We start from the raw sequence: 17,452 nt of genomic DNA, 5'->3' as shown, positions 1-17,452 counted from the left end.
GACTGGTCAGGGCAGTGGTTGCTGAAGATTGGGGTGGCCGTGGCAATTTCTTAAAATAAGATAGCAATGCAGTTTGTCACATCAATGGATTCTTCCTTTCACAAAAGATTTCTCTGTAGCATGTGATGCTGTTTGATGGCATGCGAGCCACAGTAGAACTTCTTTCAAAATTGGAGTTAGTCCTCTCGAACCTTGACACTGCTTTATCAACTAAATTGATGCAATATTCTAAATCCTTTTTTGTCATTTCAACAATGTTCACAGCATCTTCACCAGGAGTAGATTCCATCTTAAGAAACCACTTTCTTTGCTCATCCCTAAGAAGCAACTCTTCATTCCATCTTACGTGGGATGGCAGCACTTCAGACACATCTTCAGGCTCCACTTCCAGTTCTAGTACTCCTGCAGTTTCCAACACATCCATCTTAAGTTACTTTCTCCACTGAAGTCTTGAACCCCTCAAAGTCTCCCATGACAGGTGGAATCAACTACTTCCAATTTCTGTGAATGTTGGTATTTTGACATCCTCCCATGAATCACAAATGTTCTCACTGGCATCTGGAATGCTGAATCCTTTCCAAAAGGTATCAATTGATTTTGTCCAGATCCATCAGAGGAATCACTAACTATGGCTGCTATAGCCTTATGAAGACTCTTCCATTCGCTCGAGCCCCTACAGGCCATTGTAGGGTTAATTAGTCTGATTTCAATATCCTTGTGTCCAGGGAACAGGGAGGCCCAAGGGCGCATCGGTCAGCGCAGGAGTCAGAACAAGCATATTGATAAAGTTTGCCATCTTCTGTGTGCATGGTTCGTGATGCCCCAGAACAATTACAATAGTAACATCAATGATGACAATCACAACAATGGAGATAAAAATGAAAAAGTCTGAAATATTGCAATAATTACCAAAACGTGACAGAGTCGTAACACGAGCCAATGCTGTAGGAAAAAATGGCGCTGGAAGACTTGCTTGACATAAGCTTGCCAGAGATCTTCAACGTGTTGAAAATTCAATTATGTGGGGAAGTGGATGTGGCTTGTGATTGGGCTTCTGCCTACCACATGGGAGTACCCAGGTTCAATCCCTGCCTGGGGCCTCCTGGTTAAAAAAATAAAAGCCTGCCTGTGCAGTGAGCCAGTGCCTGCACAGCGAGCCGAGTGCTCCCATGAGTGCCCACAGGGCGAGCCAGTGCCCGCACAAGGGAGTCATGCAGCAAGATGACGACACAACAAAGAGAGACACGGGAGAGTCAAGGCAGACACAACAGAAACCAGGCACTGAGTGGAGCAAGTTCCAGGACCTCTCTCCACAGCAGAGGTCCCCAGGATCAAAACCCAGTGAATCCTAGAGAAAAACAAGAAGAGGAGACAAAAAAAGAGAAATAGATACAGAAGACCACACAGCGAATGGACACAGACAGCAAAAAAAGAGCAGGGCAGGGGGTGAGGGAGGGGGAGAAAACAAAAGAAAATGAAATATGTGCAAAGTGCAATAAAATGAGGTCTTTATACACAAGCCCTGTTTGATGGGTCCGACCTCCATAGCCGTAAACATAAAAAATGTCTACTAACAATTATTTACCCAAAACACAGGCTCAGCATTCCCTTCCACTTCGTTAAAAGCACAAAACCCAACAACTCTGAGTTTTCTGTGACTCCTTCCCCCCGGCCACGACCTCAGACCCTTCAGATCAGGAACCAGAATTAAGAACTTCAGAACATGAAGTCCGCCAAGACCACCATCTCAAAACTGAGGATCTCGGCACCAGAACAGCTGGGGCAGGAAGGGTTCAGAATCTGCAAAACCAGCCCATGGGTAGTGACAAAGTCCAACACCACTCCTGAAAACCACCCAGACACTTTCAGCTCAACGAGAAAAGTGGACAATATACACAACACAAAATGGCTATCATCACTTATCCTCCACCTTGGGGTTTTTGCACAAGTTTGCCACACAAAAGTGGTTCTCTCCTCCCGAAAGTCAAATACAGGTATATATATCACAAAATGGTGATGGATTTGGTAGAGGCAGATTTAGTGGAAATTCACATTTATACATCCAGACTACCTGGCACCAGAGAAGGCGTTTCCTTCCCTTCCCCTGCCCATTTCAACAGACCTATTTACCAGTACATACTTAAGTTAGTGTAAAAGTCTTTCAAGATACACACATGTACTTATGGATTTTTAGCTCAAAAGGATGAAATTTACACCACAGCCTCTATTTAGCTCACTCCCTCGGTCACTCTCCTGGTGTGAGCAGCTGCACCACCGACCCGCCAACAGGAGGATCAACATGAGCTTCCGAGGCCCTGTACTCCCTTAACTCTCTCATAGAGTCCACATGTGGCACCAGAAGGGTGGTGGCCCATCACCTCCACTGTGGACTCTGCCTGTCCTTCCCCATCGAGAACAGAAGGCTCAGTGTGAGGTTCTGCATTTTGACGATGATACTCAGGTACAGGAAGCTAAGTCCTCTGAGGAAGTGCTTAAAGAGTTAGGGCTAGTCAGCAGGGAAAATAAGACTTATATAGTTGGCTTCATGTATCCAAAGGGGGAGATAAATTAAGCTAAAGTAATTTAGCATAGCTCCCAAATTCAGAGCCAAACCCGGCAGTCAGAGTGGCTTGGGGAGTTGATTCCAAGCTCACCATGGAAATCAACTTTTTAGCAATGTGGGAGGTAGTGGATTCACAAAATCTTCACACAGCCAAGCAAGGGCTCCTGTATCAGGTGATAGTTTTTAAATCTGTTCAAACTAAGACTCCATGATTTTTTATACATCCTTTTTCAAAAGGTTTAATAAAACTGAAAAGTCCTTGAACCAAAACCCAAAACTTTAAAAACAAATAGGAATGTCAACACACTAAGAGAACTGCTACACAGGTAACCTGTTAGATATTAAGTCCTCTACTTGCAGAAACATCTGAATGGGATTAATCTTATTAGTAATTTAATGAGAGTAGATGTAATGAATATAAAAATACCACCAGCAACCAGCCATGACCTTTATAGGGAATTATAAACTAATTTACATTAACAGATTGGAGAAATTTTAAGAGCTGAAAATGAGAAAGAGCAGAGAAGAGATGAAAAAGTAGGGAGGTGATATGAAAGAAGCGCCCTGGGAACAGATGTGGCTTGGACAGCTGGGCACCTGCTTCCCACATGGGAGCACCGAGATTCAGTTCCCTGTGCCTCCTACAGAAAGAAAGGAAGGAAGAAAAGAAAGAAGAAAGAAGAAAGGAGGGGGGAGGGAAGAGGAGGAGGGGGAGGGGGAGGAAGAAGAAGAAGACGACAGACAACAAGCAAACAATGAGCAAAAAACGATGAGAAAACAGGCAAGGGAGCCATCTATAAGAAGTGTCCTTTTAATATCAGCCATTTAGATTTGTGCCCTCAAAAGCCCAGAAGGCTTTCTTCATTTAGTGGGTAATAATAAACAGAGCAGAGAGATTCTTACAACATACATTTTCAACTAGTTTACCCCAAGTATAAGCCTCAGGTGGGAAATAAGAAAATTCATGAACCAAAAGTAAGCCTAGTAATCTGAGGAGGCAGGTGAAGCCTGGCCCAGTGGTTAGGGCATCCGTCTACCACACGGGAGGTCCACGGTTCAAACCCCGGGCCTCCTTGACCCGTGTGGAGCTGGCCCATGCGCAGTGCTGATGCGCTCAAGGAGTGCCCTGCCACGCAGGGGTGTCCCCGCGTAGGGGAGCCCCACCCCACGCACAAGGAGTGTACCCTCTAAGGAGAGCCGTCCAGTGCAAAAGAAAGTGCAGCCTGCCCAGGAATGGAGCCACCACACGGAAAGGTGACACAAGATGACGCCAACAAAAAGAAACACAGATTCCCGTGCAACTGACAACAACAGAAGCGGACAAAGAAGATACAAATAGACACAGAGAACAGACAATGGGGGGGGCGGGGAAGGGGAGAAAAATAAATAAAAATAAATCTTTGAAAAAAAGAGTACTTCAAGCAAAAGCTTCGAGCAAAACTTGACTTCTGTGACTTTAAAACTGTGGCTTCAACAATTCCGCTCCAATTCATCTCAGGTTGGCTATGTGAATTTGAACAATTCAGAAGGGCTATCTACTGGTGGTTCTCATTACATTCAGGAAACAGAACTGCAGACTCTTCGTGGGTGGCAGCAACACAGGGCCAGAGGAGAGGCCAGAGGCAGCAACACAGGGCCAGAGGAGAGGGCCCAGCGTCAACTCCTCTGTCATCCTTCTCTGCCATGGAGGGAATCCCAAGGACACGACAGAGATTTCGGTGCCTTCCGCCATGTGTACTTAAACACAAATCATTTAAAGACCCTGAAATGTCAAACCAACCAAAAATAAAGGCAAGTAAATGAAAATAAAGCATGACTGCAGCATTTTCTTAGTGCTTTGCACAGGCTCAGACCTCTATAAAAAACATACCACCCAAACCACACCAAGCAGAAACAAAATCATCAGTACCTTGTGTGTGTTACAATTTTATTTATTTCCTGTCTTCTACTTCTGGTTGAAAGGGTCAAAACATATATTCTGCACACTCTCACAGGAAATAAAATGAGAGAATGCCATCTAAATTCCCAGGCATAGCCAAGTAGGATGTCAAAGATCATGCCCCATATTTGGCCAAACCAATATAAAATATATTTATAGCCCACGAGTAACTATAAATCCCAAAGCTTTAACCTGATCAAAGATGGAAAGGGCATTACTTTCGAAGATTTTTAAGCCTAGGCACGTGCTCATGGCGTGTTCCCCAATCAGGTCTGCAGGACGGCAGCTGCTGGCGTGTGCGTGGCCAGAGTAAAGGCAGCCACCAGGAGACAGCGCCTTGCCAAGAGGGGAGCTGAGGTGCAAAGGGCCGTCACACCCAACGGTTCACCTAATCAAAGTCAGTGTCATTGTCTTTCCAGCAAATTTCCCTGAAATAGCCTCAGCAAGCCACCCCCAAGCTTGTAGGGCAGGTCCCATTTCTAAGCCCAGGGTGTCCTCCCTCCAAAGCTTCCCACAGAGCTGAAATGTTCCACTCTGTCGCCCTGGCCTTCCTCCTCCCTGCTCCTCCTCAGCTAGCACTGTCACAGAAAGACAGCAGAGGGCCCTAACCATCCACAGCTCGCTGGGGTTAAAATCAGGCCATGTTTCATCACCAAGGAAATCAGGGAGGGCCTGTTAAGGTTGTGCACTGGACACAACCAAGGCCACTTCCAAGCTCCATAGCACCACGTGGTACAAAAATCATTATTTAACCAATTTTTTCTCAGAACATAGCTTAGTATGTCAGTAAGTGGTGAGTACTGATTTAGGTGCATCCTTCAGGAGTCTGAAGAGCACCCAAAGGGGCACCCCTTAGCACTCCAACTGCAGAGAAAAGCTACTTAGGAGAATCTACTTCTGAGGCAGGCAACGTCACTAACCATTTCAGCCCAACGGCCGGGAAGGGCAGGCCTGGGAACTCCTTCCAGGAGCCTGGGAGGGGGCTTGTGATGGTCATGCCTTAAAAAACTTTTTTAATAACCTGGGATTCTGGGAAGCGAATGTGGCTCAAGCGACTGGGCTCCCATCTACCACATGGGAGGTAGAGGGCTCGATTCCCAGGGCCTCCTGGTGAACGCAAGCAGGCCCAAGCAGAGAGCTGGCCCACGCAGGAGTGCTGGCCCACATGGAGCTGGCACAGCAAGATGACACAACAAAAAACACACAGCAGAGAGACAATAAGAGACACAACAGACCAGGGAGCTGAAGTGGCTCAAGAGACTGAGCACCTGCCTCTCTCCCCCTCCAGAAGGTCCCAGGATTGGTTACCAGTGCCACCTAAAGAGAAGACAAGCAGACACAGAAGAACACACAGTGAATGGACACAGAGAGCAGACAATGGGGGGAAGGAGGGATAAATAAGTAAAACTTTAAAAGTAATCTGGATTCTGCTTTACTTGCTTTTACTTAATTTTTTTTACTATGTTTTGATATAACTAAGATCAAAGGTGTCAAAAAATGGCATTTCAAAACATAAAGAAACATCCCTGGTAGAAAAAACAAAATGGCAATAAAATCCATGCCTCCTCCAAATTTTAAAGCTATCAGATGCTAACACTGCTTACAATTACTGTTATATCATAATGTGACGTTAGTGCAAATGCATATAATCTAAAGCTAGACCCTACATATTTAATTATATTCCACAAAGTTTATACAGCTCAATCTACCGAGATTCAGGCACATAGGTAAGGAGTAGTGAAAGGGTAAGAATCTTCCACGCTGGGTGTATGCAAATGCCACGTGGGCCACTAAAGAGAAAACTAAATTCTAAAGGCTTTAGGAGAGAGACCAATCCAGTCACCCAGGCTGCAGAAGACTCCCTGGGGGTCTGCCACAGGAATCCTTCACATTCATCACATGCAAATTTCATGAGGGTCTGCAAACACACCCATCCAGACCAAAAGACACACCAGCTCACACACCCAGCAGACAAGCCACCTCCGCAAGCACCTACCCGCCCCCCAGACCAACCCTACAGAGAGGCCAGGATGTCGTCCCAGGGAGCGGCATCTCCCACACAAAACCCATGAAGACGTGGGAAGCCAAAGCTGGACCCTCACTGGTGTGACAAAGCGGCGGTTTACAAACGAAGGCCCAAGAGTCAGGACACCACAGCACCTTTCCTGGTGAGTTACTTCTGTAGCCCTACACTTAAGATTATACAAGAATAGCTGGGAAAAAGCTCTTTCCTATCAAAATAGTACAACAAAATCCTCATTTTGACTGTGACAACCGCAAGAATCTGCCAAAATAAGAGCCTCTAGCGAGACCATATGCAAACTATTTCCTTTGACCTTGCTTCCAAGCAAGCACTGTCTGAGGTGTCTGATGCTTGCTAACATGCACCATCCCCAACTATTTATGTCTAATTTTGTTTTTAAGCTTTGAAGGACACATAATATTTCCAATTAGGGAAAGCAGATTTGGCTCAAGTGATTGGGCTCCCGCCTACCATACAGGAGGTCCAAGGTTCGATTCCTGGTGCCTCCTGAAAAGAAGATCAGCACACAAGCAAGCAAACACAGCAAATGCAAACAACGAGGGAGTGGGGTAAAATAAATAAATCTTTGAAAAAAAATTTCCAATTGTAATTTCTCTCTCCAATGTGGACTTCAAATCCAAATGCATTTCCTTTCAGATCTAAAATATGGGGTAGATCCTCGCCCTTGCCACCATCAGAGATCAGACAATCGGAAGGTTCTCCCTTTACCAGCTGCAAGGCAGGCTTCTGGGGCAGGGGATGGTGGAGGAAAAACTCTCTAGATGCAAAACAGGAAACTGATAGGAAAGGAGTGGGAGCCAAGCTGAAGATCTAGCTAACTTTTCAGGACATGGAAGATTTCTTCATCTTCCCACTTAATCCAAATAATTTTTCCTCCTCCTCCTCCCTTGCCTAGGACAAAAAAAACAAGACTTAAGAGTGTAGGCATGCTCCTGACTTAGGGTGGTTTTACAGCTGCAACCACCAAGCTCCCCTCCAGGCTCATTCGGCTACTTCCAAAGCTGCAACTGCGCAAACGGCGGAGCCTGCACGGGCAGCACCAGACGGCCTCAAGACCGGACGGCTGCAGCTGCCAACAAAGACCTTCTTCATCTCTGGTGCTTATCAAGTCTCTAACATCATAAAAGTAGAGTCACAAGACCATGACCCATTTTCCAGATTTGAGGAATGGCAACTGGAAAAAACCTGTTTATACAAGAAATGTTTTTAATCAAACAAAAGAGAGCAAATGGAAGGATGCTGCCCTCCTTTCAACCCTCTCTCATCACAGCTTCTCTTCTGCAAATGAGGTGGGCAGGACCTCCACAGCTGTGACAGTCCCAGAGGGACCATTCGGATCAGCCCCCAACTGAAACCGCGAAGAACAACACTGCCAGAGACCCGACCGAGGGGAGGGGCCAGGGCCAGTGAGTGATGGTGAAACAAGTCACAACAAAAAGGCCCGTGCGTGGCCCACAGGCAGCAGCGCTGCCCAGCCGGGGGCGAGCCACACAGAGCCACGCAGAGCCACCAGCCACAGCGCTGCAGAGAAGACGCCTGCCCCAGGGATGAAAGCACGACTGGACCGAGGCCAGCAGGGACGGACTGCCCAGAAGAAACGACCTGTCCCCACATGTCACAAGCTGAGCCCCCTCCGCGCAAGAGAGGAGACCCTACCCTTCTCCCCCTCAAAATCAGAACCTCAATGAGACACTAGTTGAAGGATGAAGATGTTTTAAACAGTAACTCTCTAATTATGGATTGAAAAGATCAAAGATGAGCCATAATTTTGAACTTCACTGATGTACACACATTAATGGTGGGGGAAAAAATCAGAACAGAATGCTGTATTGTTTCCTGGTTGGTTTGACTACTTTAGCCTAGCAACAGTAGCATCAAATCAAGTGTGATATTCTGGTGTACTCTGAAAGTGATTTTCCCCATGTGGAAGGTAACTTACACAATTGGTAAATAAAACCTCACAGTAGTGGCTGTTCAGTTTCTTTTAAGTGTCCCACTCCCTGTAACAGGGTTTCTTCTAAATAAAATAATATCTACTACTATAGGTATAAACCAGTAAAATAGTTTTCTATGTTTTTCAACAGTTGTTACTTCTAAAATGACTGATGACTCAACCTGTATTTGCCCCTTTTGATATGTCGCAATATAGATTTTATTGCATAACCCTTTTAGCTCATCATGAGATAGACTTACCCCAAGTACTCTGAACACATTCAGTTATGTTTATCTGCTTGGCATCAATTTTGGGTTCAGCCTATCCAAAATTAACTTCCTCTGGAGCCAGTGAAACATCTCATTATGATCTTCCTTTATTCTTATACTTGAGCTAGTGTATAAAGATATATTACAGGAGCCCCCACGCGCAAGGAGTGCACCCCGTAAGGAGAGCCGCCCAGCGCAAAAGAAAGTACAACCTGCCCAGGAATGGTGTCACACACACGGAGAGCTGACACAACAAGATGATGCAACAAAAAGAGACAAAGATTCTCAGCGTCACTGATAAGAATAGAAGAAGTCACAGAAGCACACACACAGAATGGATACAGAGCAGACAACTGGGCGAGGGTAGGGGGAGGAAAGGGAAATAGGTAAATAAATAAATCTTTGAAAAAAAAATAAAGATATATTACAATGAGACAACTATTTAGGATATCTAATATTTAACTAAAGCAAAATAGAACTGACATTTATATTTTAAAGCATCTTTTTAAGCCAATGTAACTTTCCATTTGCCTTAAGTATATTTTAAGGTTGCGGTCTTCAACTTCAGCCTTTCTTAACTTTTTGCAAAAACAGGAATCATATTTAATACTGATCTATCTTTGAATCACTCTACTCTCAGAATACTAGGCAAGAAAGTTAATTTTATGGAACAAATAAAGCAAAAAGCTAAAAATTTTGTAAATGCGTAGTTGACATAAAGTTAACTACGCTACCTAGTTCCTGCATCACTCAATACTGCAAGCCAGAATGAAATGCAATCCACTGGCTTTAAACTGCAGCCCATGATCCTCTATATTTATACAGGAATGTGTTCCTAAGAAGTTGCATTTTAAATTTTTAAATATAATTCTATTTTCCTAATTTCTTATATTATAAAAGTAAAGAAACAATTTAATAGAAAAATCTGGTCTCTCACCATATATATAAAGTTCAACAAAGGCCCTCCTACGTTCACTTTTCAAACTTCCTGCGTGTTTCCACATTCTTTAGTCAGCTAAACAGATGTTATCCTATACTTCATGCCTTCATAATCACCCATCCATCACTCCAAAGAATGCCTGCTTCCCATATCCAAGGTCCTGGATTCAACCCCCAGTACCTCCTAACAACAAACAAACGAAAAAACTAATTTTCACTGAGAAGGGGATATAGCTCAGTGGCTGAGCACCTGGTTCCCATATATAAGGACCTGGGTTCAATCCCCGATACCTCCTAAAAAGAAAAAAATAATTTAAAATCTAACATGGACTGATGAAAAGGAAACTAAAGCTAGCATGATAAAATGATAAAATAAAATGACCTCAAACTAGACAACAGGTATGTGGGTATTCAATATATAATTCTTTTAAATGTTGAACATTTCAAAATTTCAAAATGAGATCTTGGGGGAATAAATGCCATTTAAGACCCAGCTCAAAGGCCAACCCAGAACTTAATTTATCTTAAGGTCCTCCGCCGTATTTCCACAGAGCACCGAGCACCGTGTTCCTTTCTGGACCCCTCTGCACAGCTTGAGCACTGTCATCCTTCAATAAACAAGTGGAAGAAAACATTGTGGCCACCAACTGAAAATAAAGCAATCACTGTTCTTTAGTTAGACAACTACTTATTCTTATAAAATGCAGGCTGCCATAACTCTCAACGCACAGAAAGGTGAAACACAAAACACTCAAGTTTCAAGGAAGAATTCTTTCCCCCAAATGTATGTTGAGGAACTTGGAATATGATCAAAAAGCACACTAAACTTTACCTGCGGGAACCTGCTCCATAAAATTTACTCCTGCTAACACTGGTCCGAGCAGACAGGCTGGTGGCCCACGGTCACTCGCTGTCCACTTCTGGATGACCTACCCAACACAGTTCCTCTGAGCACGGCACACAGCGGAGAACTACCCGGGACGAGACTGTGCTTTGCCCCATCACCTATTTCTTCACACACACAGAGCATGCACTGAAATATTTGTAAAATAAATAAATGGATGAATCTATTTTCCTTTTCCTCATTCACAGTGTGTTTTTTCTTATAAAACCATCATTTATCACTCATATCTCTTGTTGAAGTGAACAACCTCATTAAGTTCCAAGAGCAACTAAAGCAACCAGCTTTGATCCAGGTTTAAATTCAAGTCAACAAGCATTTACAAAGAAATATGTATTTAGTACTGTGAAAGGTTCACAAATAAGAAGAAATGGAGAAGAAAATTGAAGTCTCTCTCCTCAAGCATTTGCAATTTAACTGAGAAACTGAAACATGCATATGCTAAAGTTAAGCTAAAATACCCAGTACCATGAATTAAGGGATTATTAGGAATTCACTCATTTTGCAAAAATGCTTGCAATACTGGAACCAGAACTGGAAGTGGGTAGAACTGACCTGAGCCTGGAGACCAAGCAAGGTCTGCACAGGGGCTCAAGACGGCGGAGTCCTGAGGACAGAGGCCTAGTCCTGAAGAGCTAACTCAGCCATGGCTGAGGTCTGCAGCCTGACCATCTCCAGAGACCGTGAGAAGGAAGACAGACTCGGGGAGACCAAACCCCAACGAAGAGAGTATGCCCAAAAGGACATGCAGGTGTCCCCAACTGACCACAAATCCAGCCAGAAAACTCAAGATGGGAACTCGTCGAGAGCAGGGGGTGACAGTGGGTCTCCCATGGCCTGCAGGTCCTAGAGCAGGGCACTAGAGGGGACAAGTCACCCAGGAAAGAACCTGTCCTGAGTACTTACCCGAGGACAGAAGGGGCAGGGACAGTGGCCCAACGGGAGAAGAGGAAGTGGGGAGAGGCCCGGGTGGGAGGACTCCTAGGAGGGGTGGCCAAGGGGCAGGTCAGAGTGCGGGGCCTAGCAGCCGCGCTCAGTACCCCACCCTTGAGGACTGCAGCTTCAGGGACCATCAAAACAAAACCAGGATGGGGGTGACTGGCTCACTTGACCTTTCTCTCTGTAATGAATACGCCTGAAATAAAGGACACATATTGTATTTAAATAATGCTTTAAGATGAAAATTCACTGAATACTACGCTGCGAAGGGGTTGCAGATTTTGCTTTCTAATTGTATCCAGCTTTAAATCAAAACTAGTTTTATTTTCTTTTATTAGCTTATATCTAAATTATATGAGGAAGAGAAAGGAAGGCAGGGCAGATGCCTTCCAAGTGGCAAGACTAAGGGAATCCAAGACTCCATGTGTGCAGTGAGTGCTTAACCCAAACTGATAACAGCAGGCAAACAATCATGTGAATTAAATAAACTGGGACATTAATGAAAAAAAAATGCTTTTTGAAAGGTTGAACTATATGAAATTCCCAATGTACAAAAATACATTTTCATGTTTCATCTGTTCTTTAGAAGGCCACAATTAAACGGTAATTCTCCATAAAGAATTTCTGTGCCACAGATGAGATTTTGGTTAGTTCTTATAAGCAAATAGCAAAGAAAAAGAATTCTTCCTCCCTTACATATGTCTGTGTAGAGCATATCCACTGTAAGCTAAGCCTTCACCTCTAGACACCAAAACAAAATTTTTCAAGTTCATCTTGTCCTCTCTGTCTCACAACTGAAGAACAATAGTAGCAACTTCAGAATTTTGTATGTACCAAGAAGCGGCAGTTATCTGACCCAAGGGAGGTGCCTGGGTGGTTTGGGCGAGTCTCTGCAAGTTGTTGCTAAGAAGGCCACACAAACCTTGAGCTGCAGGGAGCCAGGGATGGACCCACAGGGCACTGACCCCACACTCCACTCTGTACAACTGGAAAGTGGGTATTATACAGCTTTCCAAGAAGATTCCAGGAAGCCCCAAACTTACGGCACAGACAGACAAAAAAATGGCCAGGCAAATTCCCAGGATGCCAGGGTAGAAATATGCAACTATGTTCAGGCTCCTCAAAAAATTCCAAGCAAACAGAAACAGCTGCTCCCATAGGAAGTCTAATACAGAATTACAGTCCAGGAGCTCAAATGAAGAAGCAGACACGGCTATTAGGGACCTAACTGACCACTGAGTGTCTTGTCCTCTTGTCCCCACTGCAAAGGCCACTTGGCAGAGCCCCTATGCAGTGGGTGAAGTCCAGTGGTATTTGCTGCTATGTGAAATCCTCTGACAGTTTCGGTGTCTCAACTTTAAGTTCTTAAAGTTATACAGGAATTAAAATGCTTTCTTTTCAGTACTCATTTGCCACTAAAAAAAAGAAAAGCTGAGTATCTTTCAAAATAAAATCCAGGCCTCCCAAGGACTTGCCAAAAAATCATAGGTAAAAATAAAATAAAATTCTTATGAGTCTTAATTAAATTACTCAGATTTGGCACCTATTTTTGAATTTCTGAAAAAAATATTTTAGACCTAAAACATGGTCACATAAGACTAATCTAACATACAGCCTTTAGCAGAGTAAGATATTTGGTTGCATTATCCCCTTACCCATTTTTAATTTTCTTTCCTCATACTCCCCTCACTAAAAACATAATTTGAAATTTTTCCTGACTATAAAATGGTTTCCTTTCCTCTTGAGAATTTTCAGTGACAAGCAGAGAGGTAGGAAAGATGCCTCAGGTCCTCTAGTGGACCTGAGCAAGGTAAATCCAAACTTATTATGCAGCAGGAAAACAGCCATCTTCCCATCACAGGATCTCTACGGCTGCCTAAATTACTCACCTACAATTTAAAATGACTGAATGTATGGGAATTTTAAAACAAGAGAAGAATGTATTGCCAGTACACAGACCAAATTAAAGAAACTTCATTCCAAGAATAAAGAATAACTGAGCTATATCATAGATTAAATAACATAAAATTTTCTTCAGTAACTGTTGAGTCTTGCTGTCAAAGCACTCTTTTAAAGATAAATTAAGTGTTCCAAAGCATCAAAATAAAACAGCCAGCTCAAAACTGCCATTAAAATAAAAATCAGCTACTTCCAACTCAACTAAAATAAGTGAAGCAGCCATAATAAGCTTTCTATGTGAGAAAATAGGGCATGGAAACGAAGTTGCACTGTTATAAATATTGTACTGTTTAGAAGATGCCAGGTTTTCCAAAAGGCTGCGTTTGCACTTTGCACAGCACCCTTCTATCAAACACTAACACAAGTGAAGAGCAGACCACACCCCCACAGGCTGGACACAACCCCACAAACACAACCAACGCTTCAGCTGTCCAAAGAGCTCCCTGAAATGAGAGGTGACATTTTCAAGCTCTTTAACACCTTTTCAACTGCTTGGTCCTATGCAAATGATTTTCATCTCAGGCAGGACCCAGAAAGTAGATCACAAGAAACTACATTTAATTAAAGATTCTGTCCAATTCCCAGTAGTAAATCACAGGAAATATTTAGTTGCAAAGTAGTCGCTTCTCAGTTCTAAAACAGTTGGGTTTGGTTAATTTGCGTTTTAGAACTGGATTTTTTTTTTAAGTTAAAAGTCCCATGAACGTTTCTCCCTTTTATGGGTCTTCAGAACAGCAGTCGCTTTCAGATCTGAGAGTGAAACTTGGCTTTAACAAGTAACTCATTTTTATGAAAACTACCCAGAAAACTAGTTATGAGTTACAACGTTCGGATTCTCTCTTTTCTTCTTAAAATACCCTTTTACTCAAATTGAAAATGCTCTTGCTGTAATCTGACTGATCACACCTGAAACCTTTACTCATTTGAAAATGCAGCCGGCTACCTCCCCAGCTCCCCCAGCCTCCCCCTGCGCGCTCCCACTGTTTTCCAATTCACGGAAGACGATTCCCAATTCTACACTTAACAATTCTTCCAGCGCTGGGTTAAAAAAAGAAAGAAAGAAAGAAAAAGGTAAGCTTACAATTATAACCGCATTTGAAAAAACAACATGCAAGGAACAAGCAAAAAACGGCCGGGAGGCTGCTGTGAGGTGAGGTTGGTCTTCAGCTTTGACCTTAGGACCTATTTTTTTTTAAACTTTTAAGTTTAAGTTATATTCCTAATTTTAAAAGAACATCCATGATTTCAAAGAACACCATTAAAGAGGCCAAACTAAAAATACCTAGGAAACATCCCTTGCTCTACCTTTAAGTAAAGGCCCTCCAGCAAGCCGAAGGAGGCGGCATCCATCTCCAAGGAGGTGAAAGGCTGGTGGAGAACACACTGTACTTTGAAAGGCAGGAAAAAAGGAGCGAGGGTTTTTAAGTGGTAAATGTTTTATAACAGCTCAAGGAGGACTGGCAGGTGAGCAAGTCAGTGAAGAGCTTAAATTCAAAGTAAGTAACACTGGATTTGGCAGAGGATCCCGATTTTGTGATCTATAAGATTAAAGTATATGCCTAACTTAAACTAAGGAGACTACCACTTTTGGAACACTTGGTAAAATTGCATGGAATGCCTAGTAGTGAGGTTTTTGACATGTGGTACCTTTACCCTAAATTCCTAAATGGGAAAAAAGTAAATCCTGGCTCCTTCTTCAAAAACTTCAACACGTCGTGAGTAGCTTGACCTTTTTGACACACATTAACCACAGGGATGGCAGTTTATGCAGAACAACGTCTGCGTAACCAGCGCGCCAAGACCATTCCCCCGCGCGGAGGAAGGCGCGCGGTTCCGCTAGAGAGCCTTTATTTACATCAGACCCTCCACCTGCGGCAGCGAGAAACCGTCAGCCTCGAGTCCGCACCACGCCGCGACCCGCAGGAAATCCGCCCCAGGCCCCGCGCCACTTCGGGGAGGGGTGCGCCCGCCCCCCCGCGAGCCTTTCCCGAGGCGGGAGTCCCCACGCCCCCACGTGACGCCCTCCTCCACGGCCACCGGCCACGCAGCCCCTGCTGCTCGCCTCTGTGGGTGCCTCTGCGCTCGCGGGCGCCGCTGGGCGGGCACGCGAGAAGGAACCCGCACCCTCGCGCTGGTCGCGTGGACGCTGAGCGAAGCCCTCCGTGCCTCTCCGCAGCCCGCGGGCGAGGCGAGCCCGGGAACGCTTCCCTGCGTGGCACAGGGCTGGCCGCGGGCCCCGCGCCGCGCGCGGCCGGACGCGCTGGCCCTTAACGCCGCCCGCTTCCTGCGCCCGCGCTCCCCGCCGAGGCCGCCCCTCCGCACGCGCCGGGGGCGCTACCTGGAGGTCGGCGCGTGGCCCCGGCACTCGGGGCCCCTCAGACAAAATCAAAGCACAGCAAACGCCCACCGGCCTCCGGAAACCGCGAGGCTGGCCCCACGCGGGCCCCGGGGCTCGCGCCTCCCCGCGCCCCCACCTGCAGCCCCGCGCCCCCCACAGCGCCTTCCCCCGCCGGGCGCGGCGGAAGCGACTCCGCCGAGCGGCCCCACGCAGCGGCGGGTGCACCGCCCCCACCCCCGGGGGCCGGGAGCAGAAAGCCGGCGCGGAGCGCGCGCGGGCCCCGGGCGCAGAGGGAACTTTCTCGCGGCCGCTTCTCGGCGCGCTTGCTCCGCGCGCGGCTCCCCGACGAGCCCCTGCCCTCCGTTCCCCAGCCTGGCCCCGCGCGGGCACGCCCACCCCCGGCCCTCCGCGCGCCCGCGCCCCGCGGCGCTCACCTTCCAGCCCGCCGAGCTGTTGCTGTCGCCCTTGTCCTTGAAGTAGGGCACGCTCTTGACCATCCACTCGTAGATCTGCGACAGCGTGAGCCGCTTCTCCGCCGAGCTCTCGATGGCCTTGGTGATGAGGTCGGCGTAGGACAGGTTGCCCCACGCGTTGCGGCGCGACGAGCTGCTCTTGCGCGGCTGCCCCGCGAGCGGCGCCGCGGCGGCGGGGGCCCCGGGCGCGGGCGGCAGCGGCCCCGGCGGGGGCGGCGGCGCGGGGCGCAGGCAGCCGGCCTCGGGGCCCGGGAAGTCCCCGCACAGCGCCCCGGGGGCCGCCGCGGCGCCGGGCGCCCGCGGGAAGTCCCCGCGCTCTTCCAGCAGGCTCAGGCCGCGCATGAAGTCGGCGCCGGCCGCGGCCGCGGGCAGGCCGGGCGCGGCGTCGGGGTTCGCGGACGGACCCGTCGGCGCGGGGCTCGAGGTGGCCGAGCTGCACTGGCCGAACTCCGGCCTGGGCAGCGGCCAGGTGCACGAGCGCGGCCGGGGCAGCGGCTCGAAGTCCGGGTCGGTCTCCACCGCCGGGGGCGCCTCGGCCATGGTGACCCCCGCCCTCCCGGCCGCGGCGAGCGAGGACGGGCGCGGCGAGGGGCCCGCGCGCGGGCTGGGGGCGGCGGGAGCCGACGCGGGCGCCGGGCGGAGACTGGCCGGGCTGCGGGGGCGCCGGGGCCGGGGCCGGGGCGCTGCCCGGGCCGTCCGCGCAGGAAGGTGGCGCTCGCAGCTCGCCGCGCTCCGGCCGCTGCCGCCTGTTGAATGCGGCGACTCCGCGGCCGCCGGCGACCGGGCCCGCGCGTCCCCCCCCGCGCTGCGCGCGCGCGCCCGCCCGACTGACAGCGCGCCCGGCCAATGGGCGCGCGGCGCCGCCGCCCGGGCAGCCAGTGGGCGCGGGCGGGGCGGGCGGGCCGCCTCCGGGGCGGGGCGGGGCGCGGGCTGTTTTTCTCGGGCCCTGCTGGCGTCCTCCGGGGCTGAGGGCTCCGGGGCTGCTCGCGAGCGTGGCGGGGCGCCTCTGGCCGTCCAGCGCCGCGACTCCGGGGAGAGGAACCCGTGAAGCCGCGGCCTCTGCTCCCCGCGTGCTTACGGAGCCGACCGCAGGGCTCGGGGGACGCCCTGGCTCGCGGGGCGCCGCGGCGGGCGGGGGCGGCCTGGCCACCCTGC

General features: G+C 47.9%; 1 protein-coding gene across 1 annotated transcript in view; it reads right to left on the bottom strand.

Annotated features, from left to right (window-relative positions):
- Nucleotides 1-17,003, bottom strand: part of FOXO1 (forkhead box O1) — a 94,812-nt gene extending 77,809 nt beyond the window's left edge. Inside the window, exon 1 of the mRNA XM_058276912.2 lies at nucleotides 16,259-17,003. Coding sequence (XP_058132895.1) covers nucleotides 16,259-16,837 — 579 coding nt within the window. The 5' untranslated portion in view covers nucleotides 16,838-17,003. The remainder of the gene's footprint in view (nucleotides 1-16,258) is intronic.
- Nucleotides 17,004-17,452: the final 449 nt, after the last annotated feature.

The sequence above is a fragment of the Dasypus novemcinctus genome, chromosome 15 (assembly GCF_030445035.2).
Source record: "Dasypus novemcinctus isolate mDasNov1 chromosome 15, mDasNov1.1.hap2, whole genome shotgun sequence".
In the NCBI taxonomy this organism is placed as follows: Eukaryota; Metazoa; Chordata; class Mammalia; order Cingulata; family Dasypodidae; genus Dasypus; species Dasypus novemcinctus.
Note: the sequence above shows the minus strand (reverse complement) of the source record. Positions and strands in the feature narration are given on the sequence as shown.